Source organism: Eptesicus fuscus, chromosome 7 (assembly GCF_027574615.1).
Source record: "Eptesicus fuscus isolate TK198812 chromosome 7, DD_ASM_mEF_20220401, whole genome shotgun sequence".
Classification (NCBI taxonomy): domain Eukaryota; kingdom Metazoa; phylum Chordata; class Mammalia; order Chiroptera; family Vespertilionidae; genus Eptesicus; species Eptesicus fuscus.
Genome location: NC_072479.1, coordinates 57,030,804 through 57,057,593, shown reverse-complemented (window position 1 = coordinate 57,057,593; position 26,790 = coordinate 57,030,804). Strand labels below are relative to the sequence as shown.

General features: G+C 47.7%; 2 protein-coding genes across 2 annotated transcripts; both read right to left on the bottom strand.

Annotated features, from left to right (window-relative positions):
- Positions 1-1,165: 1,165 nt before the first annotated feature.
- On the bottom strand, positions 1,166-9,404 carry LOC103285328 (keratin, type II cytoskeletal 2 oral). The gene is made up of 9 exons (XM_028144415.2): positions 8,760-9,404; positions 7,491-7,711; positions 6,143-6,203; positions 5,424-5,519; positions 4,691-4,855; positions 4,456-4,581; positions 3,602-3,822; positions 2,115-2,149; positions 1,166-1,665 (listed from the first exon to the last, which is right to left on the bottom strand). Exons 1-9 carry the CDS (start codon positions 9,402-9,404, stop codon positions 1,166-1,168), a joined length of 2,070 nt encoding a protein of 689 aa, XP_028000216.2.
- Positions 9,405-21,036: 11,632 nt separating this feature from the next.
- KRT3 (keratin 3) lies at positions 21,037-26,080 on the bottom strand. Its single transcript, XM_054718447.1, has 8 exons — positions 25,424-26,080; positions 24,300-24,520; positions 23,683-23,743; positions 23,218-23,313; positions 22,776-22,940; positions 22,216-22,341; positions 21,673-21,893; positions 21,037-21,079 (listed from the first exon to the last, which is right to left on the bottom strand). The coding sequence occupies exons 1-8, from the start codon at positions 26,078-26,080 to the stop codon at positions 21,037-21,039; spliced, it is 1,590 nt and encodes a 529-aa protein (XP_054574422.1).
- Positions 26,081-26,790: the final 710 nt, after the last annotated feature.

Below are 26,790 nucleotides of genomic sequence, written 5' to 3'. Positions count from 1 at the left end.
ATCATGGCCTTATGCTGCCTCTGTCCAGGGGGAAATCTGGCCTAATCCTGAGGTCCTGTGATAGGATATGGATTTCACCAAAATATAAGCCACATTCTCCCATACCTGCTTTGTTGATAATAAAGACAGTATTGGCTCTCCATTTGCTCATTTCTTTGTCTTTTTAAATTGGCTTAGGTCCTGGTCAGGGAAAGAGGGTGTTATATATCGACCCCTTCAGATCTCAGGAGCTGTATTTGCAGAAAAAATTTGCTCTGTGTCTGGCTGGCATAGGAGTGGAACAAAGGAGCCAAAGTCCCAGTGGAATCTATTCTCTTAATGATCTGCAAAACCCTCTTCTTCCAAAGCTGGATCACAGGGGCCTTCCCAGAGGCAGAAGGATGGATGAGAAGATCTCTTTGGGAGTGGGGAGGGGGTGTTCCCACTTACACAACATAAGTACTCTTGGGCAGACCTATCACAAGAAGCCCAACCAAATGGGTAAAGGAGAAGCCAAGACAATTCAGTGTCCTTTTTACACACTACTGAACTTCTGGAGGACCACCATCCACACCTGATTTCCCTCCACTCTTGTTTATTCTGTGACTCCTTGAATGAAAGTCAAGCACCAAAATGTGAAATACAGTGCAGTTTATTGAGAAACGAAAATGCGACATAATCATCACCAGAGGACCCAAAGCTAAGGGAATTAAGGAGACAGAGGTAAGTCAAGATATGATGCCCAGTTGTGGGGAAGGCACCCTGTGAACCAACAGTCCAGAGAGATCTTGACCATCCACCTTCTAGCATTAGCCCTCCTCAGGAAAGGCTGAAACATGCCAGGGTCAAACCATTAACCCCCAGGAAGAAAGGAGATGGGCCAGAGTGGGAATAGGCCAGGCTGGGAAGGTCCACACTGGTTTTAGCTCAAGTGTTGCTGTCCAAAGTCAGGGGCCATCACAAGGTCACATCTAGGGACATCAACATCCCAGACTAGCATCTGGTCTTCCCTGGCCTGGGAGATGTCTTCAGGATGGAGGAGCCAAAAAGAAGTTCAGCCCCTTCTCCAGGGAATTTGGGGAAAAGCAAGGTTGAGGTTGGCATCTGTTGATGCTAACCGGAGAGTGGGAGTGCTGTTGCAGGCTGAGAGGGAAGCAGGTGTGCATGGAGATTTGGCCCTGGAGGATCACTTGGAGCTCTGCTGGCTCGAGCTGGGGGTCTGAGAGAAGCGGATATTGGTGCTGCCTCCACTGCCAGACTTGTAGCCACTGCCTCCAGTGGTCTGGATGCCACCAGAGCTGGAGCCAATTCCACTCTGGCTCACAGAACTGCTGCTTCCACCGCTGAGCCTGCTCCCCGCACTGCCGCTCTGGTAACCTCCGGTGCTGGTGCCACTGCCACTCTGGTAGCCTCTGGTGCTGGTGCCGCTCTGGTAGCCTCCGGTGCTGGTGCCACTGCCACTCTGGTAGCTCCCAGTGCCAGTGCTCTGGAACCCCCCGCTGCTGCCGCCGCTAACGCCACCATAGCCACTGCTGTTTCCACCGCTTATTCCTCTGTGGCCACCACTGCTGCCTCTGCTGCTGCTGTTGCCTCTGTAGCCACCACTGCTACCGCCGCTGACCCCTCCAAAGCCTCCATGGCTTCCACCAGAGCTGCTGCTTGTGCTGGTGACATTGCTGACCACCGCTATAGGAGAACAGGCACTCAATTCAGGCTAATGGGTTAGGCATATATCCCAGCTCCACCCTACACTGTTGTGTGACTTAGAGAAAGATACCCAACTTCTCTGAGGCCTCAGTTAGTTGAGAGAAAGAGAGAGAGAGAGAGAGAGAGAGAGAGAGAGAGAGAGAGAGAGAGAGAGAGAAAAGCTGGCCCTTTAGTGCCCTTTTCCAAAAACAAAAGCCAGCAGTATCCACAGAAATTTCTGGTTCTCCAACCTGGGGAACTCCCCAAGACCTCAAAGGTGTGCCAGATTACACTAAGTTAAGTGTGTGTGGCCATGGCCTGAGACCAGAGGTACCATTTGATGGTCTGGCCTCCTTTCATGGGTCAGGTTCTCCTGCCTGAAGGTCAGGGAGAATGTTTCTAATTCCTCTTTTTACAACCCAGGAGAAGGTTTTTGAAGGGCTACTTACAAATGCTCACAGCACTCTGACACTCTCCAGACATCCTAAAAAAAGGAAAGGAGAGGTGGATTATTTCTGCAATGAGCCATTAGCCATACTGCTGAGGGTTCATAACTTTGGGAGCCATGTTCTCCCATTTGCCCAACTAGGTGTCAAGTTCACAGGGGTAGAAAGGCTATTCCAAGCTTGTGTCTATGACCAGATCTCCCCAGGAAATGGGGCTGCTTCAGGGGTTGAGATGTCCAGAAACTCCACCAGCTACCCTCCAGATCTCATCTTCTTTCTCTTAGTTCTCAAGATTATCTGTTCCAGGCAAATCCCACTTGATTAGCCCATTCTCACCTCTCCTCCCCTGCTGGACCTTCTTCCCACCTTGCCCTCCTTCTCCACCCAGCCCTGGCTTTCTTATTTCTGACTTTCCTCTTCCAGGAGAACTTCCCCAATGAGCCCTCCTGGGTTGGTGCTGGTGGTGGTGATGATAATGGTTGTTCAAGGTGGTTAAAATGTGAGAGGAGCTGACACAACATATGAATTTGAAAATATCCTGTGCACACTGCTCATTTCCCTGTGCCTCGTTCTTGTTTGTGGAGCAGGCATGTCTGAGTAGACATGGAATATGTCCACATGTCTGAGTAGACATGGAATATGTCCGCACACCTTGCCAATGTGGGCCCCACTGGTGTTGACCACTCCCTCCTCATAGCACAACTCCCAGTACACAGCACTCCATCTTCACTCACACTCCTCTCCATAGGGACTCATAAGAAATCCTTATGTTTTCTTCTCACACTTGCATTTTGCTTTTCTCCATCAGATTGGGAGCTGCCCAGGGACAAAGGCTATGAACATGGACTGCCTAGAGCATCTAGTCAGCAGAAAGATCTCTCAATTCTTAACACACTTTTGGCATTTGATATCTACAGCCTAAGTCCTAACCTGCTGCTTGATATTGACTTAGTTTTTCAGAGTATGTATGTATCAGCCACCTCCTTATATGGACTCAGGTTCAGGAGTTGGTGGTTGCAGAAGTGTCTATACTGAGCTGTCCATATGTTAACCATTAGCCACATAAAAATATTTAAAGTTATTAAAATTAAATCAGATGTGAAAATCAGTTCCTCAGTTGGACTAGCCACATTTCAAGTGCTCAAATGGCAAATAGCTATTGTACTGGACAGCACAGATAGAAAGCACTTGATCATCTCAGAAAGTCCCACCAGAGAGCCACTATAACTTTTTATAGTCTCAAAGCACTTTTTCTTACACATCACACATAGTAAGGATGTAATACAATATTGATGTCCATGGCAAGTTGAAGAGTTGGATGACGTTGATTAACAAAAAAATAATGGTGCTTGAATGCTAAATGCTGTCATTCAGGAGATTCCTTACCCTTTGTCTGGGTTGTCCTCTCCTTATCATCTTGCCTTCTTTCTTCATTATCAAACATCACTCTAAAATTATATCTGGAGAATGCTGACCCCACCACCCCTCACCTGCACTCCTCGCCCTCCAGCAACTTGCGGTAGGTGGCGATCTCCACATCCAAGGCCAGCTTGACATTCATCAACTCCTGGTACTCACGCAGGAGACGGGCCATGTCATCTTTGGCCTTCTGTAGGGCAGCCTTTAAGCCTTCAAGCTTAGCACTGGCGTCTTTGAGGGCCATTTCCCCACGCTGCTCAGCTTCAGCAATGGCTGCCTGAAGGTTGGCATGCTGAGGCAGAGAAAAGTAGATCAATTAGCATAGTGACCAGGAAACAAACACCTGAACTTTCCTGAGAGGAGGTCTCTTTGCCATCCAGCATCCCTTTGTTCCTTTCCTTAGAGATTCAATGGAGCATGCTCAGAAAACAGAAGTCAGTTTTGCAAGTGGTTCATTCATCTCTGGCCCATTGAAATTGACTCATGTCTCATCAAGAAAAGGAACACTGATTTGTTGGCAAAGGTTGTAGTGGTCTGGTGGGTGGTTCTTTTGGTAAGACTGTTTAAAAACTCCCTTGCCTAATCATTTCATTTCAGTGATACAAATTAGCCATCAAGGTTATGTGACAAATAGTCATGGAGAGCAGATCCTACTGAGAGCTGAGTGTTTAAGGCCACCCCTACAGTTGCAAGATTTAAAAAACCAGAATGGGCAACCATCTCCTCTTAGCGACCATCAGGAAGCCCAGCCTTTAGGAGGAACATCTGGAGAAACAGAATGTCCCAGAGATGGTGTTATTCCACATGTGACACCATGAAAGGACAGAGAAAGCATGTGGAAGAGGCACAGCTGTTGATTCTCCTTCTCCTCAGGGCCCAGAAGATCTCCAGGATCTCCAGTAATCTCCAGGATCTCCAGACCCACCTGTTTCTTGACATTTTCAATCTCGGCCCGCAGCCTCTGGATCATTCTGTTGAGCTCCATGATCTCACTCTTGGTGCTCTTCAGGTCATCCCCGTGTCTGCCGGCAGTGTTCTGCAGCTCCCCAAGCTGACAGAGGAGAAACCAACCAACATGTTTTTGCAAAGTGTGGAAGCATTCTTGATGAAGGTCAGCAGGACCTAAAACTAGAGTGCGGAAATAGGGGGAGGGCTCCCACCTTGGTCTGGTACAGGGCCTCAGCCTCGGCCTTGCTCCTCTGGGCGATCTCCTCATACTGGGCCTTGACCTCAGCGATGATGCTGTCCAGGTCCAGGCAGCGGTTGTTGTCCATAGACAGGACCACAGACGTGTCGCTCACATGACTCTGCATCTGTGACAGCTCCTGTGGAGAACATGGATGGTCATCTTCACTAACCCCTGGCCCCAGGGGATGTTGGGAATAAAAAAGTTCAAGAATTTTGATCAGCAGGGATAGCCCAACAATGGGGCCAGGAGTGGGACAGTTAGAATAATAAGCTTGCATTTTAGGCCTGGTTATAGATGAAAGGATGCCAGACAACAATGCTAAAGGAAAAGGAAATACACAAATATAATTAGGTCAGCCTGAAAGTATCAGTCAGCAGAATTCTGTGTGGGTTTCTATGGGACTGCAATAGGGAAGAGTGTTCTGAAGGAGCTAGCTGTGATACTCGTACAGGAGTCAGAGAGAAGATGTAGAGCAAAATGGGAAACGAAAGCTGACAGAGAGGAACCTTGGCCCTTTGGGCCAGGTCTATGCAGGCTGGGGAGCTAAGTTAGCATTTCCTGGGTAGGGCGGAGCTGAGTCTGAGCCCTGACACTGCTTTTGTGTGTGTTCTGCCACTTGACTGTTCCCTAAAGTTACACTTGAGAAGCATGTTTGGGAAGATGCAGGCAGGAAGGCTATGGAGTTTGGAAAACCAAGGAATCACCATCTCATAGAGGGTCCTCAAGAAGTTGAGCTCATCTGTCAGGCTGTCGACCTTGGCCTGCAGCTCCACCTTGTTCATGTAGGCCCCATCCACATCCTGGGGCAGAGGGAAGGGTGGTCAGAAAGCAAAAGAAGACCTCTGCTCCCCTACCACCCATAGCTCTCTCCTAAGTCTTCATCTCTCCCCTTTTCCCTCACCCACCCCTCCTCCTAATTGTGAATTCTCACCCTCCCTCTTTAAAAAAAAAAAGAAAAGGTGGTATTCTTTCTTTAAATTGCTTTGACCAGTCAAATCCCAATGCTGTAACAAACTATAAACCACATCAGCCAGGCATGGGATAAGGGTAGAAAAAGCACATTTATCTAATATTTGACTTTGGTAATATAGCACTAAAAACCACCCTCCTGAATTGAAATAAAGGTATTCTTCTCACTATTCCATCTGTATGATAACTGACTTAAACAAGCACCAAGTATTTATGGATTGTTACTTTTAATAACATCCGAGTACATTTGTGGGCTGAAAATCTTGATTAATTCTATCCAAAAAAATGTTAATTATTGGTTGGCATTACTAATCAGCTCATTTTCCAAAAATGTAAGGAAAAATGTAAGCCCCACACACGGCGTAGGGTCGCCATGCCCAGAGCTGGCTCTGCTCTCCCCATGGTGGCCGTACCCAGAAAGGGAGCCTCGACCTGCCTGGCCCAACTTACTTACCTTCTTGAGTCCCACAAACTCATTCTCGGCCGCAGTGCGTTTATTGATCTCATCTTCATACCTGAAACGGAAAGAGGCACACACTTAGACAGTGACATTTCAGAAGTTAAAAAATAAAAAAGACGAGAATCTCTAGCATTCATGTGGAACCTCCTCACTCAGAGACGAGACCAGCTACATGGGGCCCTGGGCTCACACTCGGTTTAATGCTCTGCTGGCACCATCTTTAAATTCTTAATAATATTTTAACAAGGGCCCTGCATTTTCATTTTGTACTGAACCCCCAAATTTATATAGCCAATTCGGTCTAGAGGCCTCTCAGAGCTCTGGCCTCTGCCTCGCCCTCCTCCAAGTCTGGGTGACAGGCTGAGGTGTGGGCAGGCGGGGTGGAGAGAGATTTCAAGGAGCCAGCTACTTGCAGCTCTGACAGGCATCACAAAAAGCACAGTGCTCATGTGAGGCCTAGAGAGGTATTTGCTCAGAGCGGGTGTTTCTGTTTCCCTTTTCATTAATTAGAGTTGCTTCTTATAGGAATTAGAAATAACAATGAACTCATGTCTTCTGAATACATCAAAGTTACCAGTTTTGTGCCCGTTAAAAATCTCCTGCCAAGAGATTGGATTTCATGAAGATTAAAGACTGGAATGATTCCGGAAGGAAAGAGGTTTCTGGGTGATGAGAATATGAGTTGCCACTGGACACCCAGAGCCCAGCTCGCAGCCTGCCACAGATGGGTACCTACCAGGTCTGTGCAGTTGAATTGGATTGGGGCTTCCCCTGAGCAGGTGTGCCCACCCCATGGATCCTGACCCCCAAGGATGTCTATGAGAGGCTCTGTTTTCCTGCAGAGACGGGGGCGGGAGGGGGGGCGCGGGTGGACTGGACACACTGAAAGTGCCTTCCACAGCAAGCCTGGACTGTCTGCCCAGAATCCCTGGGACCTGTGGGGCACTCAGACTTCTAGGACCTGCCCATACCCACTGATTCTGGATGTCTAGGACCAGAGCACAGGATTATGCATTTTTACAAACTTCCAAGGGGATTCCTATGTACAGTTAAGTGTGTAGGGCTCTCCATCCTAAAAAGCTTCAAACTCTGGGAGGCTCTCCTGCCCATCTGGGCTGGTAAAGGAGAAGGCCTGCCTTGAAACTGAAAAGCATGTCATAATTAGCCTCCTAGAAGTCTCAGTCCCCACCCTCTCACCCCCTTCTGCTTGGTCATGATCCTCTCAATAAACCATCCAAGGTGTTGACTGAAGGTGCAGTCGGGAATAGTTAAACTCCCAAAGTGGGGCCAGGCCTCCCTGCTAATCCCCCAGAAGAGGAAAGTGCCCACTTGGGGCCCTCACTTCTTTTTGAAGTCTTCCACCAGGACCTGCATGTTCTTCAGCTCTCCTTCCAGGTTCCCCCTCTCCCCCAGAGCCAAGTCCAGCTGCTTGCGCAGGAAGCTGATGTAGGATTCGAAGAAAGGCTCCAGGTTGTTGGGACCCGAGCCGGAGCCCGTGGTCTGCTGCTGGAGCAGATTCCATTTGGTTTCCAGGACCTTGTTCTGCTGTTCCAGGAACCGCACCTGCATCCCAAAGGGTAGAAATATGGAGCATGGACCCAGTTTTTTTAACTGCAATAGCTTCTGGGTTTTTGTTGTTGTTTTGTTTACTGGGTTTTTTGTTTTGGTTTTTTGTGGGGTTTTTTTGGAATTTGGAAAGGATGAAGATTTAGAAAAGGGAGAGCTAGAATATTAAGTGCTTACTCTATACCTATTTTCACATATCTCCTCTCATTTCATCCTCACAACTACCTATAAAGGAGATGTTATTATCCCCATTTTGTAGATAAGGAACCTGAGGCTCAACGAGCTTAATTAGATTTCCCAAAGTGATGTGGCTACTAATAGACAAAGCTAAGAGTCAAACCAAGCACTTCTCTAGTCTATTGAGATCCTTCAGAATACAACTAAAGGAGGGCAGCATAAATAAAGTTATTTATTGTTGAAAACTTATTCACCTCTATACAGGCAGAGAAAACAGTCAATGAGGTCTAACTTTTCTCAGGTTGTTTTGGATTTTCTTTAGATTTACAGGTAATCTAGGTTTAACTTCCAATCCCAGGTTCATCCTCCAGACCAAGCACACCCTCCCCTGTCCCAGCATGGACCTCTCAATATAATAGTAGCTAAAGCACAACACCATTGAGAAGGTAAGTCAGTTGCCAATACTATCATTGAGAGAAACTCCCAAGATTTCTACTAGTGCAAGCTTAATTACCAGCCAGTTTACATTTTCACAATTGCTTTTTAAGAGTAATTGAAAATTAGCTATTATACTGTCATAGTTAATGCCCTATTCTTAACAAGAACTAAAAGCACATTTGGACCCTCGCCTCATTTTTCCTGGTTCTAGCCCTAGAAGTAAATCAGGACCCAGAATCCTACTGCATTTCATAGCTGGGAAAATCCAAAGAGTAAGAGAGGCAGGCTCAGTGTCTTGCAAGGACCAAGGCAGAACCATGACAAGAAGCCACACCCCTGCCTTTAAGCCAGGCAGATCCCACTGCATCTTTCTATACCAACCCCCTGGGTGACCCAAACCCTCTATGACATCCCAGGGCTTTTCCCTCACCTTGTCAATAAAGGAGGCAAACTTGTTGTTGAGGGTCTTGATCTGCTCCCGCTCCTGGGCCTTGACCTGCCCAATCTGAGGGTCGATCTCCACATTGAGGGGTTGCAGAAGGCTCTGGTTAACAGTCACTTCCTGGATTCCCCCAGGAAAGCCACCAGGCCCACCAAAGCCACCAGGCCCACCAAAGCCACCAGGCCCACCAAAACCACCAGCTCCACCAAAACCACCAGCTCCATCAAAACCACCAGCTCCACCAAAACCACCAGCTCCACCAAAGCCACCAGCCCCTCCAAAGCCACCAGCCCCTCCAAATCCACCAGCTCCTCCAAAGCCTCCTCCCATTCCTCTGCCACCACCAAAGCCACCTCCAAAGCCACTGCCACAGCCGCTACGCCCTCCCCCAAAGCCACCAGTCCGGGAACCACCAGCCACACTGATGGAGATGCTCTTGTTGCCCCCCAGGTTGTAGAGGCTGCGACTGCCAAAGCCACCTGCCCCGCTCCGGAACCCACAGGCTCCTCCACTGGCAGCCCCTGAACGGGCTACACAGCTCATCCTGCTGCTACCGCTGGAGACCACAGCAGAGCGGCCAGAGAAGCCCTGGCTCCCACCGCTGAAGGATTTCTTGCAGACTTGTCTGTTCATGGTGAGAGCTTGGAGGTGAGCTAGCAATCACTTAGCAAGAGCAGAGAGGGATGAAGACAGAAGATGAGGACAACAGAGGAGACTGGCCTTTATATACCAAGCAGTTTGGCTTGGAAGAAGGAGAGGCCAGCAATTAGCTGAGAGTCATCTTGGGTTTGGTTTGCCTTCCAAGCAATAAGTTATTTCTAAGTTCCCAACACACCTCAAAAATAATCCTCTGGACCAAAATGACTTTGCTTTCTTAGCTTAATCACCCAAACCTGCCTTGGTTGACAAAATACAGGAGCTCTCCACCCTCTCTTCATGTGATTTCCTCAAGGGTCTTAGGGAACACAAACAGCACCTGATCCAGCAGGATGAGTTCGGTTTTGACACCAGGGAATCAAGAGCCACTGAGCTCCATGAAACAAGGGTGAGGAGGAGACAACCTCTTCCAGGTGGGCTGAATGCCTTCCTGCAGTGCCAGAGTGCCACTGCCCAGTGATATGTCATCTGTGATCTGTGCCCACCTCTTCAGAGAAACACTCAGAGGAGGGCTTGGGGTTAGGGGAGGGGAATGAAAAGTACGCTGACACCACAGGGTATACTCTAGCCCCACCTCAGCCAAAGGCATCTGTTTAAACCAGCCTACCATTTGAGCTAAGAAGTGTTGCTCATGGGAAACAAAAGTGGAGAAAAAATGTCTGGCCGATGAGAAAAGTGAGAGCCATATATGAAGCAAGCAAGTGTGAGGCTTGGACAGAAGGAGACATGGACAGGGAGGAGTCTCAGATCAAACCCCTCCACCACCATCCTAGATCAACAGCAGATGATTTCTGGATCAGGAAGCAAGAGAAGAGAGAGTGTGAGCATCCTTTAGTTGGCTGATGGAGTCAGCTCAAAGACCCCGTTCATCTTAAGATGAGAGTGTGTGCTGTATCAGATCTGGTGGCCTTAGGATCTCCTGTCCCCTTCACCACCTGGTCTGAGTTATATGCCCCTCCCTGTCCTCCCACCATACCCTGTACTTTTCCCACCATGGCCCTGATTTAATGTATACTTATCTGTTCATTTGTCAGTATCCATCTAGGCCCTGAGCTCATTGAAGGAGGGAACTGAGTCCTACTCATTCTGAACCTCCGGCTTCTCGCATAGGGTAAACATAACACAAACCTGTGGTAACTGGCTGATGACCAGTGTCTAAGAATATAAATATCTAGACCCAGGTCCCACCCCAGTCTTATGGAATGAAAATCTCCGGAGAAAGGGCTTGCGTGTCTATATTTTTAGCAAGCCCTCCAAGAAATCCCTATGACCAGGGAAGTTTGGGCAGCCCTGGTCTAGACTATGAGTATTCCATCAGGGCCTGGAAGTGGTGGGAGGGGGAGAGGAGGTAAAGGACCCTTGGTGGTAGTGTGGGTACACTGACACATTACTGCTCTAACTTACTACAGCTCAACTGTCCCCATCCTCATGCAATCCACTTCCACACTCAACCATACCACACATAGCTAGAGCAAATTCTCAGGTGGTTATCTACATATAGGGACTTCACGAGGTATGACAGGAGTAGAGCAGAATGATTTTAGACTCCCCAGAAATAAGTGGTTGGTATACTCCAGAACTCCAATCAGATCAGCAGCAAGCACTCTGTCTTTTGGGGATGGTTTCTAGACAGTCTGGGGCAGGGTCTGAAAAACCCCAAGTTAAGCAATTTTAAGTACTCTCTAGCTAATTCTCAATTCTCTGCTCTACAGTTTGTCTAGAGTCAGTTCCACCACTCACTAGCTCTTTGACCTGGACAAGTTATTTAACTTTTATGTGTCTTGGTTTCCTCAACTATAAAATGGGGATGATAATAGCATGTACTTTGTGGGGTTGCTATGAGTATTAAACAACCAAAGCAATGCTCAGTATTAGGAGACATGGGGGAAGGGAATAGCATGTCTGGCCTCAGCTATTCTCAAAACAATTTTGCCCCCTTGACAAGCTCATGAATGGATGGTAGGGAAAGAAGCTGAGTGTGAGTGGAGAGTAAGAAAACCAAGCTGGGAAAGTAGAGAGCAAGACCTCTGCTATGATGGATTTGGGTTGGATGACCTTGGACTGTGATTTCACACACAAGTCTGTTCTGACCTGTCAAATCCCTTCCTACTCACTGGTGGGTGATGAGCCTCACAGGATAAATATAAGTGAAAGTCCTTTAAAATTTACAAAAAGACACACAAGAGTAAGGTAACTGTGGTCTAACAGAAACCCTATCAAGATGGATGTCAAAAGATCTGGGTTCATACCCCTTGTCTACCTCTCGCTCTGTGGTGACCTTAGACAAGGGTCTTGACTTCTTTGAGCCACTCTTTCCTTATTTGTAAAATGAGGATTCTACTCCAATTGCAGGATTGTTTTGATATTTAAATAGTGTCCAGCAGCAAATGTTTGGATTTTTTTTAAAACACTACTCATCCAGACCATCCAAGAAGGGGATTCTGGGTTGGGTTCTTCTTTGAGACATTCACTCCACCCATTAATTGAGTGCCAATCTCTCTTGTTGAGGGCTTTATGCATAATCTTTAAAATTCCTTTAAAAGTATATCAAATGCCCTCCCTGGGGAGAAGATTGAGCCAGGCTCACCTGAAGCCCCAGGTGAGAGCCCAAAGCAAACAAGGACAAACATTAGTCTTTCTGATGCCCCTCCCCTCCCTTGGCTGCAGTGCTGAGGCAGCGGTGGCAGCCTCCTGCGTGTGGCTCATCTCTGCCACCCCAGCATAAGCTGGAGAAGAGGGACAGAGAGAGGCGATGGGCAGATCACAAAAGCACGGTTTGGGTTGGGTTCCCCTAATCCATGTCTCCTGAGCCTGCCAAAGCATCACCTTATTTAGCCAGTTGGGGTTGTTTTCTTAGCAGTTGACTGAAACTGCTGGAAATATACAGAGTTAGCATCCTTGGCAGCATTTTTCTTACTCACTGCAGGATCTTTTAGAGCAGTGGCGTCTAAATGGTCTGCCTGCTGTCAACAGTCTGAGTTCTGTGTGAAGGTTGCCAAGTGGCTGAGTGCTCTGGGTCCCTACTTCCTCATCTATAAAATAGGGGCAATTGTCACCAAGCAGAGTTATTTCCTCTCACCAAATTGCTCTCTGGTATTCACTTCAGCGAGAATACTTAAGAGTGGCTTGTCATGTAATTGTGAGTGGAGGTATCATTAGGCAGTGGCCATTACCTGTAGGTCAAAGTAAGCAGACATCCCTCTCCACCTGGAGCCAAGGATGAAGGGGTGAGAGTTACATGCTCCTTTATGTGTGTGGATCCAATTTTCTAGGCCATTATTAATCTGTTCTCCAAAAAAAAAGAAAAATGAACAATCATACTGGTTATGCTGTCCCTGGACTAAAAATTCTCCTTTTTATCATGTTAAAATAAAAACATATCACAACTAAATAACTTTAACAAATGAACTGTAAAAATATAGGGCTAGCTCCCTTTATAATTAAAAATTGTTAAAAAGTAAGCTAAATCCTTCAGTTACTAAGTCTTAGTTGTTAACAATAACAATTTATTCTAATTCTGGTCTTCTCTACAGACTTGGTTAAAATACTCTTCAACTCACCCTTAAATCCTTATCTGGTACTAGATTCTCTCCTGGGGCTTGTCTAGAGCAGAATTCTATGCCCTAAGATTGCCTTGATTAAAAGATTCTGTGGTCAAATAAATTTGGGTAATGAAAATTCTATAGCTTTCTCTTAGGGTTTTAATAAAGCTCATTTACATATTAAATGCCCTGAGAAGTCCTGTAGAAAAGAATCATTTACTTTTATTTAATCAGAGCTTCCCAAACAAACTTAACAATAAAACCATTCTACCTTGACCCCTATTAACATGCAGTTGAATATACTCAGAGAAACACTGGTCCAACTACTATGTCCAGAGTGGGAAAGAATGTGCAGACAGGGCAGTCATGGTTAAGGCATAAGGTCAAGAAGACTTGCTTCACCCTAACTAGTTTGGCTCAGTGGATAAAGCATCAGCCTGCAGACTCAAGGGTCCCAAGTTCGATTCCAGTCAAGGGCATGTACCTTGCTTGCGGGCACATACCCAGTAGGGAGTGTGCAGGAGGCAGCTGATGGATGTTTCTCTCTCATCGGTGTTTCTAACTCTATCCCTCTCTCTTCCTCTCTGTAAAAAATCAATAAAATATATTTTTTTAAAAGAAGAAGACTTGCTTCATCCCTGTTGAGAAAACACTTGCCCCAAGTGAGAAAGACAGAGGAAGCTGAGGGCAGACTAAGGCCTGCATGTTGCAGATGCAGAGAGAAGGGCTCTAGGATCCTGGAAAATGAAGAAGGTCCCTAAAGACCAATTCTCATATCGATGTATATTTCTCACCAGCCATGGACCTTGATGGGTCTTTCCAAAAGTCATTGACCTTCCTTCAGGGAGCACCATGGGAAGGGGGATTATTCCATTCTCATTGGTATGCTGGATTTTCTGGAACTCAAATAACAACACCTCCTCCCTCTCTTTCCTTGCATCTTGGAGGAGTGGAAAACATAGAGTCCTTGGAGTAAGGCCTGTGTTCAAAGCTCAGCCTCTCCACTTTTCAGTTACATGGCCTCCAGGAAGTTTTTTTACCCTCAGGCCTCAGTTTTCTGGTCTGTAAATTGGGATTAGCATAGCCTCCTCAATGGGCAGCAGAGGTCTACAGGAGGTAGTGTAAGAAAGCCCTTACACAGGGCAGTGATCAGCACTTAGCAGCCCTTGTGATGATAATGGCAATGTGAGGTACAAAGCCCTTCTAGAAGCTGTCAGTTTGGAGGCTGAAGGGGAGGGAAGAGTTCTAAGGAGTAGTCCTGTTTAAGGCCAATGCAGCATTGAAGTCTGGTTTCTGCATAAAATTGTAAGGAATCACAGTTTCTGAATTGAGAGTTACATAAAAACCATTAAGGCACATATGTCCACCATATTCTATGGGTGGACTCTTTAAATGTCAAAGTGGACTCTTCATTTTCGTATGATGTGCTTTGATTTGCGGAAGCCCACATAGATAAAAATGATCCATGAGTTTATGACAGGATTTGGAGTTGGATAGTCTGATTAAAACCTCTGCCTGGACACACCAGTTTCCCATTCCGGGCTCGTCAGTAATGTAAGCTGTCAATCAATCAAATATTTATTGAGTTACTGCATACTTCCCAGAATTATGGGGACTATGATTTAGTGAACATAATTTCCTCCTTCAAATCCTTGCTTCTTTCACCTGTCTGTGAAAAATATGTAAAAATGGCTGACATTGAGTGCCTGCCATTTACTAGGCATTGAATTAGGCTGATTATTAGTATCATTTCTAATTGTTATAGAAACTGTGTAAGGTCGAGACTTTTATTCCCATTTTACAGATAAGGACAAGTTTAGTGAGGTTTATTAAGTTGCCCCAAATCAATTTTGCTGACTGAGCTGAGGTTTTAATCAGACTATCCAACTCCAAATCCTGTCATAAACTCATGGATCATTTTTATCTACCTGGGCTTCCGCAAATCAAAGCACATCATACGAAAATGAAGAGTCCACTTTGACATTTAAAGAGTCCACCCATAGAATATGGTGGACAGATGTGCCTTAAAGCATCAACTGTGCTACTGAAAGAGGTTTAAACCTATGAATTCTTCTTTGGCATCAAAGAGAAACACCTGTCATTATCAAGGTATTTCCCTGATCAATCTCTCTGACTTCTCCGCTGGAGACCAGAACTCTCCGGAGTTGATGGTGGCCCACCCACCCTTACAGGGCCTCAGCTGGAGAAACCTCTCCTGCTAATATAGGAACTTCAAGTCTGGTTTCTGGCTCCTCAAGGTTCCAGTGAGCTGTTAGTGCCATGTGCCAAAGCTGGTACAAGAGGGCATCCAGGGGGCGGAGAAGAAGTCAGCCAGCCCCGTTCAGCAGCATAACATAGTGGTTACAGTGTTTGGATTTGAGACCCAGATCTGCTACTTCCTTTCTGATGCCAGACATGTTAATGGTACCCTGCCTCTAAGCTCCAGTTTCCTCATCTGGAAAATGAGGATAATTACCACCTGTCTCCTATGGTGATTGTGTGGATTAAATGCAATGACATGCAAAATGTCCAGTGTATGACTTGCACCAGTAAGAACCAAAAAAATGTTAGTTGTTTATGTTAAATGTCAGGACAGCAATTGCATTTAAGTCTCCCCTGTCCTTTTCAAATATCTCATTAGCTCAGTGACATTCAGAGTGCCTAGTATGTGTCAAGCAATGTGCTGGACATTGAGAGGCACAAAGATGAAGAAGACACATCAGTCACTTCCATTCTAGTATGGAGAGCAGACACTAAAACTAGTTACCTATAATAATAAAAGGATAATATGCTAATTAGACTGGGAGACCTTCCAGGAGACCTTCTGGACATTCTTCTGGACAAAGCCATGGTGGCGGGACCAAGGTAGAGGTGGTTAGGGGCCAAGAGGGGAGGGCAGTTGTGGTTGATCAGGCCAGGATGAGACGGCAGTTGTGGGTGATCAGGCCGGTGCGGGGGGTGCAGTTGTGGGTGATCAGACTAGCGGGGGGCGCAGTTGGGGATGAGCAGGCCGGCAGCGGGGGAACAGTTGGGGGTGAGCAGGCCATCAGTGGGGGTCAGTTGGGGGTGATCAGGCCGGCGGGGAGGGCAGTTGGGGTGAGCAGGCCGTCAGGGAGGCAGTTGGGGGCAAGCAGGCCGGTAAAGAGGGCAGGTGGGGGCGAGCAAGCCGGCAGGGGGAGGCAGTTGAGGGTGAGCAGGCTGGTGGGGGGGGGGAGTTAGGGGTGAGAAAGCCAGCGGGGGGGACAGTTGGGGGCGAGCAGGCCGGCAGGCAGAGTGGTTAGGGGCAATCAGGCAGGCAGGCAGGTGAGCGGTTAGGAGCCAGCAGTCCCAGACTGGCAGTCCGACATCCCCCGAGGGGTCCCAGATTGGAGAGGGTGCAGGCTGGGCTGAGGGACACCCTGCCCCCCCACCTGGCACGAATTTCATGCACCGGGCCACTAGTTTTAATATAATTTAGTGAGTGATACAAAGAGGCTAACAGGGGGCAATGGGAATACCAACAGACATTCAGTGCTATGTGGAAGGTCCAGGAAAGCTTTCAAGAGGCAATGCCTGAGTGATCGTCAATGAGAAATCAGGGCTAATAAAAAAAAAAAAAAAACACTGAAGGTAGAATGAGTATTCTTGGCCAGGGGAATGGTTTATCAAAGGCAGAGAGGCATCAACCAGCCAGGTTCACACCAGTTTTGCAGGCTCAGGTCTTGAAAGTACTCCCATAAGGCCATATATTTACCTAGCTTGTTTCCTATGTCTTTGCCCAGAATAAAAGGGCATTTCCATTTTAAAACAAACAAACTTCTAAATATGTATACATCCCTCAAATTCAGAATGGTTTCTATTCAGCTCAGTTATAACCAATATCACAGCCATGGTCCTTGCCTAAGGAGAGGGGCAAAGGAAATGACCTCTTGCTTGGATGCAGGGTTTCCCAACAAGCTCTATTGACATTTGAGACTGGAGAACAGGTGGGGCCTGTTCTGTGCACTGTAGGGTATTTAGTAGCAACAAGGCCTCTACCCTCTCGATGCCAGTGGTTCTCCTCTAGTTGTGACAGCCAAAACTGTCACCAGACATTGCCAGATGTTCCCTGGGGGAGTGGGATTGCCCCACTGAGAATCACTGCTTTGTTACCACCTAGAGCTATCCTTCCCTGCCCCGTCTTCTCTAGCAGTTGATGAATCTGTCACCATTTGGTGATGTCACCATTTAGTGATGTCATCATTTAGTGATGTCACCATGGATTCCAAGGTTATCAGACTGCTCCCACTATATCCCAATCAGTGGTTAGGAGAACAACTAGCCTTTAGCCTAGGAGGAAGTGTTGGTGGTGATTATCTTGATTTTAGGCACAAAAGACATGTGCAGTAAGCAGTTTGAATGCCAGAGGGGCTTGTACAGAATATAGATAAAATATGTGAAGGAGGTGTTTTGAGTTTTGTTTTGGTGTTGTTGTTTTTTCCAGTCATCCCAAGATTGTTGCAAGAATGTACTTTGGCTAAGGTGCTGAGAAAGCAGAGAGAAGGGGCAGCCCAAATCCCAAAAGATGAGATTTCTTATTATTGGATAACAAAAACCCCATCCTGCCCTAGACAAAATAGAGAAGGGTCATATGGAGACTTACCTACAAATTACCCAAAACTGTATAGTCAAACTTCAATCATCAACAGTCACGGCTGGATTATCCATAGGCAGATTCTATTTTTAATATATTTCATTGATTTTTTTTTTTTTTACAGAGAGGAAGGGAGAGGGATAGAGAGTTAGAAACATCAATGAGAGAGAAACATTGATCAGCTACCTCCTGCACACCCCCTACTGGGGATGTGCCCGCAACCAAGGTACATGCCTTTGACTGGAATCGAACCTGGGACCTTTCAGTCCACAGGCCGACGCTCTATCAACTAAGTCAAACTGGTCAGGGCGTAGGCAGATTCTTATGAGAAACAATCCCCTAGTTTTCTTAACTGAGCCTTTTATGACTGTGTCACCATCACTGTTGATACTTGCTCTGGCCTGTAGTGTAGCCTGCATCCCCGAAGGAAATAGCCTGAATCTTAAAACACATCTAGGTCTCCTTAACATCAAAGGATGGGTGAACCAGTGCATCAACAAGCTCATAGAACAGGAAGGTGCTGTTTTCAGTGTCCTTCCCAATTGGGGGAGGGGGCTCCAGAGGGGAGTAGGCAGAGAGGAATGAATGGGGGTAGGAATAGGGGGATATAAGTTGTGCCCTCTGTGTCATCACAAGAAGATGTATCACTCCACACCCAAGGACAAGAGATGTGGAACAAAGCAGAGAGAGGCAAAAGGCCAATGGCCCCAAATCCCAGACTACGGCCCAGGCATACAAGTAAGCATTATTCAACAACCTCTATGAGCTTGCCCTGTTGAGGGGTTGGGGGAGACATGCTTTATAGGATATGACAAGAATGGACAACATAGCACCAACTTGTACCCTACTCAAAGAATGAAAAGTCTAGACAAGTACAAGAAAGCAAACCCAAGCCCAGCAACTAAAGAGCACTTGAAAGGTTGACATACAAAGAAATTCTGTAAATGCTGAGGTGAAAGGAAGAGAGAGCACTGGAGGTATTTCAGCCTGAATTAGAAATGGTCAGGGCTGGGCTGAGAATATCCAGCCAAACATGGAATTAATTCCTTCAGTCTCAGGTTCTGGAACCAAGTTCACCTGCCTGGACATTCTTCAGGCCTGATACCTCCTCCTAGAAATAGCCCTCTCCCTGGTGCCATTCCTCCTGAGCCAGGCTACCTCTGGTTACTCTCTCCTTTGAGAAGTTGCATGGATTCCCCCCTGTCACTAGAGGGATACTTAAGTAGTGGGGGAAGGGTGGGGGAGGACTCACTCATAAACCCCCACAGAATGAACAGGGGCCAGTGGGCATTGGTTAGAGTACATGGAGGAGCAGCAAAAGCGAGTCTGAATGTGTGCCTTGAGATGAGTGTGCCTTGAGATGATAAGCATTTCTACTTTATCGCCTGCGTGTTCTGTGGGTCCCCAGGCAACCAGCCATGCAAGAAGGGCAGCAACACAGCCTCAGAAACAGTGTGGGGAGATGGAAGGAGCTCTGGACTCGGATACTTGGGTGTGCCTCAGGCTCACACCATCAGATGCCCGCTCCACCTTTCGGAGCCTCAGTCTTCTTATTCGCATGTGAAGTTTTTGGCTTCCTTGTGCCTGAGTCCCTTCCAGCCTTGACCTTCGACAGCACTCCCATGGCTAACTAACACTGCATCAGGGCTTCCTGCTGCAGGGCAGACACCAAGAGCTCCCATAGCTGGGGCACACTCCTGGGGGCCCAGAGTGCATGCAGACAGTGCTTAGGTACAGGACGTTTTCTGAGGGCTGTTAATAGTTGTTTGCCAGGAAGAGGATTGGGAGGTCTTGGAATATGCTGGGTTAAAGATAGCTAACAAGTATTCTTTGCTACAAGACTTCTCAGACCTCTAATATAGGCTCCAAAGAGGGAAGATTTAATGGACAGGAAACCTTTTTTGCAGAGCTCCCAACAGACCGGGTTTCTGTGGGTCAGACTTTGAGGTAGCTGGCTCTCAGAAATCCTTGCAACCTGAAGTTCTAGCACCTCACCCTTTCCTGGGTGCACTTTTGAGGGAAAGTTTTCAGGATGTTGACTGGAGTGGGGAAAGCACCAAGGAAAGAAATCGGCTGTCCCCAAGTCCCTCAGCAATTCAAGGTCCTCTTAGGTTCCCCCCAATGAGAGAAAGCAAGGATGATATGGATGTCTGCATGATACAACCTTTCCTCTTGAACTGTGAGGCCACAGGGCCTCCTGGAGTGTGCCCCTGCCCTTCCCCCATGCTCAAAGAATAAATGAGTCAGATATTGCCCATTTAGATCCCATGTAATGGACAGTGGGGACCAACTGCCTTGGTTTGGTGCACACAGCCCACCCTGGGAGAGGATGGAGAAGTCAGTGCAGGGGGGGAGAAAGGCCTCCAGAGAGGACTCAGAGGCCCGAAGTGAAACACAATGTACTTTATTGGTGACAGAACAGATGGGTAGAGGAGCCTGTGTGTTAGACACATCAGAACTGTGGGGACCATTCCACCACGGGAGGGGACCCCAAGGGCAACAGAAGGTGACAGCTAAGGCCACACCCGGACAATCGCATGCAGACTGGAGCCAGAGAGAGCCTGAAATTCCCTTGGCTGAAGTTGGCCAGGGATCTGGATGGAGGAGCATGAGGCCCCAGTCTTCTAAATCCAAAGTGCAGCTGTCTGTCGTAGGGGAGGAGCTGATGGAGACTAGAGGTGCTCTAGTGATGGTGCCATGCTCATTATTTACTTGGAGCGGTGCTGAGAGGACTGGGAGAACTTGACGCTGCCACCCCGGTTGCTGCCAGAGCTGAAACCTCCTCCACTGACCCCATAGCGACCCCCGGAGCCAGAGCCAAAGCTGCTGCCACCTCCAAAGCCACTGCTTCCGCCGAATCCACTGCTTCCACCGAGTCCACTGCTTCCACCGAATCCACTGCCTCCACCGAATCCACTGCCTCCACCGAATCCACTGCTTCCACCGAATCCACTGCCTGCTCCCCCGCCTACACCGAAGCTACCGCCAAAACCACCTCCATAACCACCTGCGGAGGCCAAGATCATGTTGCTGCTGCTGACCACGGCTGCAGGGGAGAGAACAGTACAGGGATCAGCGCCCAGGACACTATTATAATTAATGATTCGCTGGGCCCAAGATGATTGATCATTGTAATGCATTCTAATGTCATAAGATATTCAGTCCCATAGTTTTAAAACGTCATGAGTTATCCTGTGGTTCCTTCTGCATTTGATCAACTCTTGACACCCTTGGAGATTAATCATAATTTCTTCTCCCATTAACAAGCTCCCTATTGGTTATTCCCCATGCTACAGACCTGTTAATAGTGCCCTGGACCCAGAACAATAACAAAATCATATCGGTTTCCCCTTCCACCATCTCCAACTTCCATAGAAATATTTTAATTAGTTGCTACTGCCCTGTATTATTACTAATATTTCAGCATCGGCTCCCATTACCAGGGTTACTTTGGCTACTTACAGATGCTGACAGCATTCTGGCATTCTCCAGACATCCTGAATGAAAAAGCAAGAGAAAATGTCATCATCGCAAAGCAAATTTCCAACAAGTCCATGAATGAAGGTGTTGAATAACACAACCGGAACTGAATTCAGAAGCCTAGCAGAACGATCCCCTTTTTCCACCCTTCTTTGGGCCACAACAAAGAGACCCTACCAGTGATGGGCAACCTTTTGAGCTTGGTGTGTCAAACTTCGCCAAAAAACTGAGCATAACTCGGGTAGTGTGTCACTTTGAGGGAAAAACATTATTTCGCAAATGCTTCATCCTCAGGAGCAGCAAATGTTTCATCCTCGGCATGCGGCCGCCTCAGCGGCAGCGTGTCATCAGAAATGGCTACACGTGTCAGTGCTGACACGCGTGTCATAGGTTCGCCATAACTGCCCTATACACATTGGTTACATATGTGCTTTGACTAACTGTGGTGAGAGTGGGCTAATAATCACAAGTGCTTCACTGCAAGGCCTGTGGAAGGTGGGGTGGGGGAGGGGCTCTCTCTAAACAGCAGGCCTTCATCCCCATATACTTGTTCACTTATCTAGCCCTCAGCATGTGACTTGGGTCAGGGGAGTTGGAATTGGAGACCCACCTGCTCTCCTCGCCTTCTAGCAGCTTGCGGTAGGTGGCAATCTCCACGTCCAGGGCCAGCTTGACATTCATCAACTCCTGGTAGTCACGCAGCAGCCGGGCCAGGTCATCCTTGGCCTGCTGTAGGGCAGCCTGCAGCTCTTGAAGCTTGGCATTGGCATCCTTGAGAGCCATTTCCCCACGCTGCTCAGCTTCTGAGATTGCTGCCTGAAGGTTGGCATTCTGGGAAAGGAGGAGGTAGGAGAAGTGATGGGCCCAGTAGGAGTGTCCCAGGCTCTCTGAGTCTTAGAATAGATTATCCTAAAGCAAATGTCTTAAAGTCAGGCAACATCATCCCTTCGCTAGCACTTGTATCTTGTCTTCATCCATGAAGATATTTCTCTTGTGGATTACTAGTCATCTAGACTGGCTTGGTATTTGAACTCCCTAGAAGCTGATGCTGCCTGAGATGAACCCAGAAGTCCATTTCAGACTGTGAATCCTGATATTCTAGCCCCCACCCCTCACCAGTAATCCCAGGCACTAGCATTTATCACCATCCCACCTGCTTCTTGACGTTCTCAATCTCGGCCCGCAGCCTCTGGATCATCCTGTTGAGCTCCATGATCTCACTCTTGGTGCTCTTCAGGTCATCCCCGTGTCTGCCCGCTGTGGTCTGCAGCTCTCCCAACTGGAGAACAGAAGGGAAAATAAGGTGTTCATGCAGCTTTGTCTGATTTGTTTCTCTATTTCTAAATCCACCCAACCTTGAGGTGCTTCGTAAGTATTTGTTAAAATGGCATTGAGTCATGTTTCAGCAGGGACACCTCTGAGGCAGCAGGGAAAAGAATATCTGGTTTGTCATGATAGAAGGTTCTTCTATCCTGCAGTCCTTGAGCAAGCTAGAGTCAGTCCTATGTGTCATGGCAGGGGAAAGTGGAACCACCTCCCCCAGGGGCAGCACTTTCTAGAAGCTAAACAACCAACCATTAGAGGGATGTCTTCAGAGAGTAGAACCAAGAGGGGTCTACCCAGGGACACTGGGGACTCATCACCCAGCAGCCCCACAGGCCTCAGACTTCCTGAGACCCTCAATGGATCCTCTGAGAGGTGCTCAGTTCCCACCTTGGTCTGGTACAGGGCCTCAGCCTCGGCCTTGCTCCTCTGGGCAATCTCCTCATACTGGGCCTTGACTTCAGCAATGATGCTTTCCAGATCCAGGCAGCGGTTGTTGTCCATGGACAGAACCACAGAAGTGTCACTGACGTGGCTCTGCATCTGGGACAGCTCCTGCCAACACAAAGAGATATGTTGACTCTCAGGCCTCTACAACAAGCACACAGAGGCTCAGAGAGACTCTTGATTAACAATCCCATTCACTGACTCAGCTCTGAATGCGCATCAGCCCTACCATGTCCCCTAGCCCCTCAGAAAACCCTATGTCTGCAGCCCATTCTGCAGAACCCCAACAAGGGACTTTCCAGACCTTAATACTAAATATCTGAGCCTCAAATCTGTAAACATCTCACCCTCCTTCTCTCTCCCTCTTAGTAAGAAATATCTTTACCATATCATAGAGGGTCCTTAGGAAGTTGATCTCATCCATTAAGGCATCCACCTTGGCCTGAAGCTCTACCTTGTTCATGTAGGTGGCATCCACATCCTGAGAAAGAAAGAAGCATAGAGGCCTTATTCTCCCAAGGACCAAACAACAAACCATGATCACAGCATGAGTTAGGAGGACCAAGGCTGGTAATTGATTGGTCCTTTTCTGAGGCTGGTCTCCACATAATGAAATGTTTCCCATCTCACTGTGGAGGTTTAAGTTCAACCCTATTAAAAAACTAAAAACAAATTAACTGACTCACTGAGGGATTTTTCCAGACTAAGATGCACCTGGTTTCTTTCTTTTTTTTTTTTTCTCCAACTGCCTGAACTTGATGGCTCTGTAGCAATGGAGTAAGGAGATTTTCTCCAAAGCAGCCAGAAATCTGCACCTACAAGCCCCAGGAACCTCACACATTGCCCTTACCTTCTTTAGGGTCACAAATTCATTCTCAGCAGCTGTACGCTTATTGATTTCATCCTCATATCTGTAGGAGTTAAAAAGAAATAACTGAGTTTGGGTTTTGAGGTAGTCATAAACACCACAATTCTCTGAAACTCTGAAAGCTCATCTCTTCCAGCCCTCTGTCCCTCTCCCAACCCACTTAGATGAACATATCCTTCTTACTGCCTCCTTATTAGTTAGGAGGGCCAATCATTCCAATTTGTCCAGACATACTATCTCAGTTTTAACACTGTAAGTCCCTTGTCCTGGGCAAACCAGGATGGTTGGTCAACACACTATGAGTTGTCCTAGCATCCTCCAGATCCTACAACCAGGATCTTCCTCAACCTTGCTCCTGAATAATTGCTCTCTCAACTCTACACTCATCCTACTTGCCACAATTTTATTTGTAAAGGAGTACCCTTAAAGAAGGAAGGTGAGGAGTGAACCTAATGAACCAAGCTATCCTCTATGACAATAAGGAAAGGAAAATAGACTAAGTGACACCACTGGCCAGCAGACAGGAGGAATGCAGTAAGGGCTGGAACTCTGAGACAGTTGGCCCACGGCATCTGCCCACTCCTGCTCCTGTCACTCACTTCTTCTTGAAGTCCTCCACCAGGTCCTGCATGTTCCTTAGCTCTGAGTCCAGGCGGCCTCTCTCTCCCAGGATGCTGTCCAGGTAGCTTCGCAGGGAGCTGATATAATTCTCAAAAAGGGGTTCAAGGTTGTTGGTGCCTGTGATGGAATTGGTGCCCTGCTGTTGGAGCAGGTTCCACTTGGTCTCCAGGACCTTGTTCTGTTGCTCCAGGAACCGTACCTGCAATGCATTGAGGAAAACCTCAGGCAAAGGATCAGAGGGACCTTGGCTCAGGTAAGACAGGTAAGGACATGAAGATAGGCTTCTACTATGGTTGGAGAAGATATGGTCAGACAATCCCATCAGTCAGACTACTAAGGATGCAGCATGGTTTGGAAAGTTACAGAAGGAGGAAAGATGGACAGGGAAACTGAAATGAGCTCTGTCTGGACACAGAAGTAAAGATGACCCTTCAGTGTTCCCAGGGACTTCATGACTCTATCCTAACTTCCAAAAATACACTGCACTCTGCAAAACTGTACTTAAAACTTGCAGAGTCTTTTCCACCTAAGGCTCCATTGACACTCCAGTTTTCAAAGGATGTGAGTCACTGGGAACTGATACTGATTGAAATGCCATAACCATCGTGACAGGAGAGCGATAGCCTGTGTGAGCTATCCTAGCCTGGAAGTCACTAACCATAACTCCCTTTCTAAAAGATTGCCAGCTTCTCTGCAGCCCTTGGGACTAAGGTTCCATGTAATCCTCTTTAATCCCTTCTCTTGGGCACTCACCTCCATTGCCTGGCACAGAGACATAGGGGGAACAGGTCCCTGGAAAGCCTCAGAGGGCAGCTTATGTCTGTAAAGCCCCCAGTTCTGTGTCAGACCTTTCCTTGCCATGAGCAGAGTCAGACAAGTAGGACTTGGGTTTGTCTGGGTCCAAATAGAGGACCACTATCTTTCCTACTCACATGTTCATGTGGATAAACTTATTGGCCCTAAACATGTTCACAGACCCTGGAATGCTGCCTAACCTCACCCTCTCAACCTCGCCCATCCAGAATTTATCCTAAACACTGTGTCTAAATGTCAAACTCAAAGTTCTCAGCCTAGAAATGGGGTTCAGTCAGAGCTTCATCACCTTGTCGATAAAGGAGGCAAACTTGTTGTTGAGAGTCTTGATCTGCTCCCGCTCCTGGGCCTTGACCTGCCCAATCTGAGGGTCGATCTCCACATTGAGGGGCTGCAGAAGGCTCTGGTTGATAGTCACTTCCTGGATTCCCCCAGGAAAGCCACCAGGCCCACCAAAACCACCAGGACCACCAAAGCCACCAGGCCCACCAAAGCCACCGACCCCTCCAAAACCACCAGCCCCTCCAAAACCACCAGCCCCTCCAAAACCACCAGCCCCTCCAAAGCCACCAGCTCCTCCAAAGCCACCAGCCCCTCCAAAGCCACCAGCCCCTCCAAAGCCACCTCCCATTCCTCTGCCACCACCAAAGCCACCTCCATAGCCACCTCCAAAGCCACTGCCACAGCTGCTACGCCCTCCCCCAAAGCCACCAGTCCGGGAACCACCAGCCACACTGATGGAGATGCTCTTGTTGCCCCCCAGGTTGTAGAGGCTGCGACTGCCAAAGCCACCTGCCCCGCTCCGGAACCCACAGGCTCCTCCACTGGCTCCCCTTGAACGGGCCACACAGCTCATCCTGCTGCTACCGCTGGAGACCACAGCAGAGCGTCCGGAGAATCCCTGGCTCCCGCCGCTGAAGGATTTCTTGCAGACTTGTCTGTTCATGGTGAGAAGACTTGGTGAAAGAAGAGTTCTAGAGTGCAGCAGGGAAGCCTAGAGTCAGAGGAAGAGGGAAAGACACTGCAGACTCTCTGCAGAATAAATCCCTTTATATACATCTAAGAGGTTGCTGGGCTCAAATGAAAGAGAGATAATTAATCCCAAATAGTCATGGGTTGGGTTTGCCTTCAAGGCAATAAGTTTGTTCCAGGCTGCTAAAACACACCTTGAAAATAATCTGAAATGGTAAAAGTGCTAAGGTGGCAGGCTTACCTGGAAGGGGTGGTGTCTGGCGTTGCCCCATGCTTGGGCCTGGCCACCTCCTAGCTTTGTCTGACAGGACCCAGAGGCACACTCATCCGCATCAGGTGCCCTTAGCCCTACCAGAACTGAGCTCAGCTCTGGAAGGGATGGCATGGAAGGTGGGTTGGGGAGGTTCTGGAGAAAATATCTTAATACATTCCACTCCATCATCAGTATATGGTCACTGAGTGCCCACTGTGTGCCCAGCTCTGTGCTGGATTTGGGAATGATGTGGTGATCTCTCTGCCTTCCTTCCTGGAAACAAAGCCCAGAACCATCACAAATCTGCCTTCCAGTTCCCCCTCTGTCCCAACCTATAGTTGGGGAGGCAGCAGCATGTGGGTTCACAACTATCTTTAGAGAAAAGGGGCAGTTATATCTAAGTGCTTTGATGAGTCATTAGCAAAATTCAA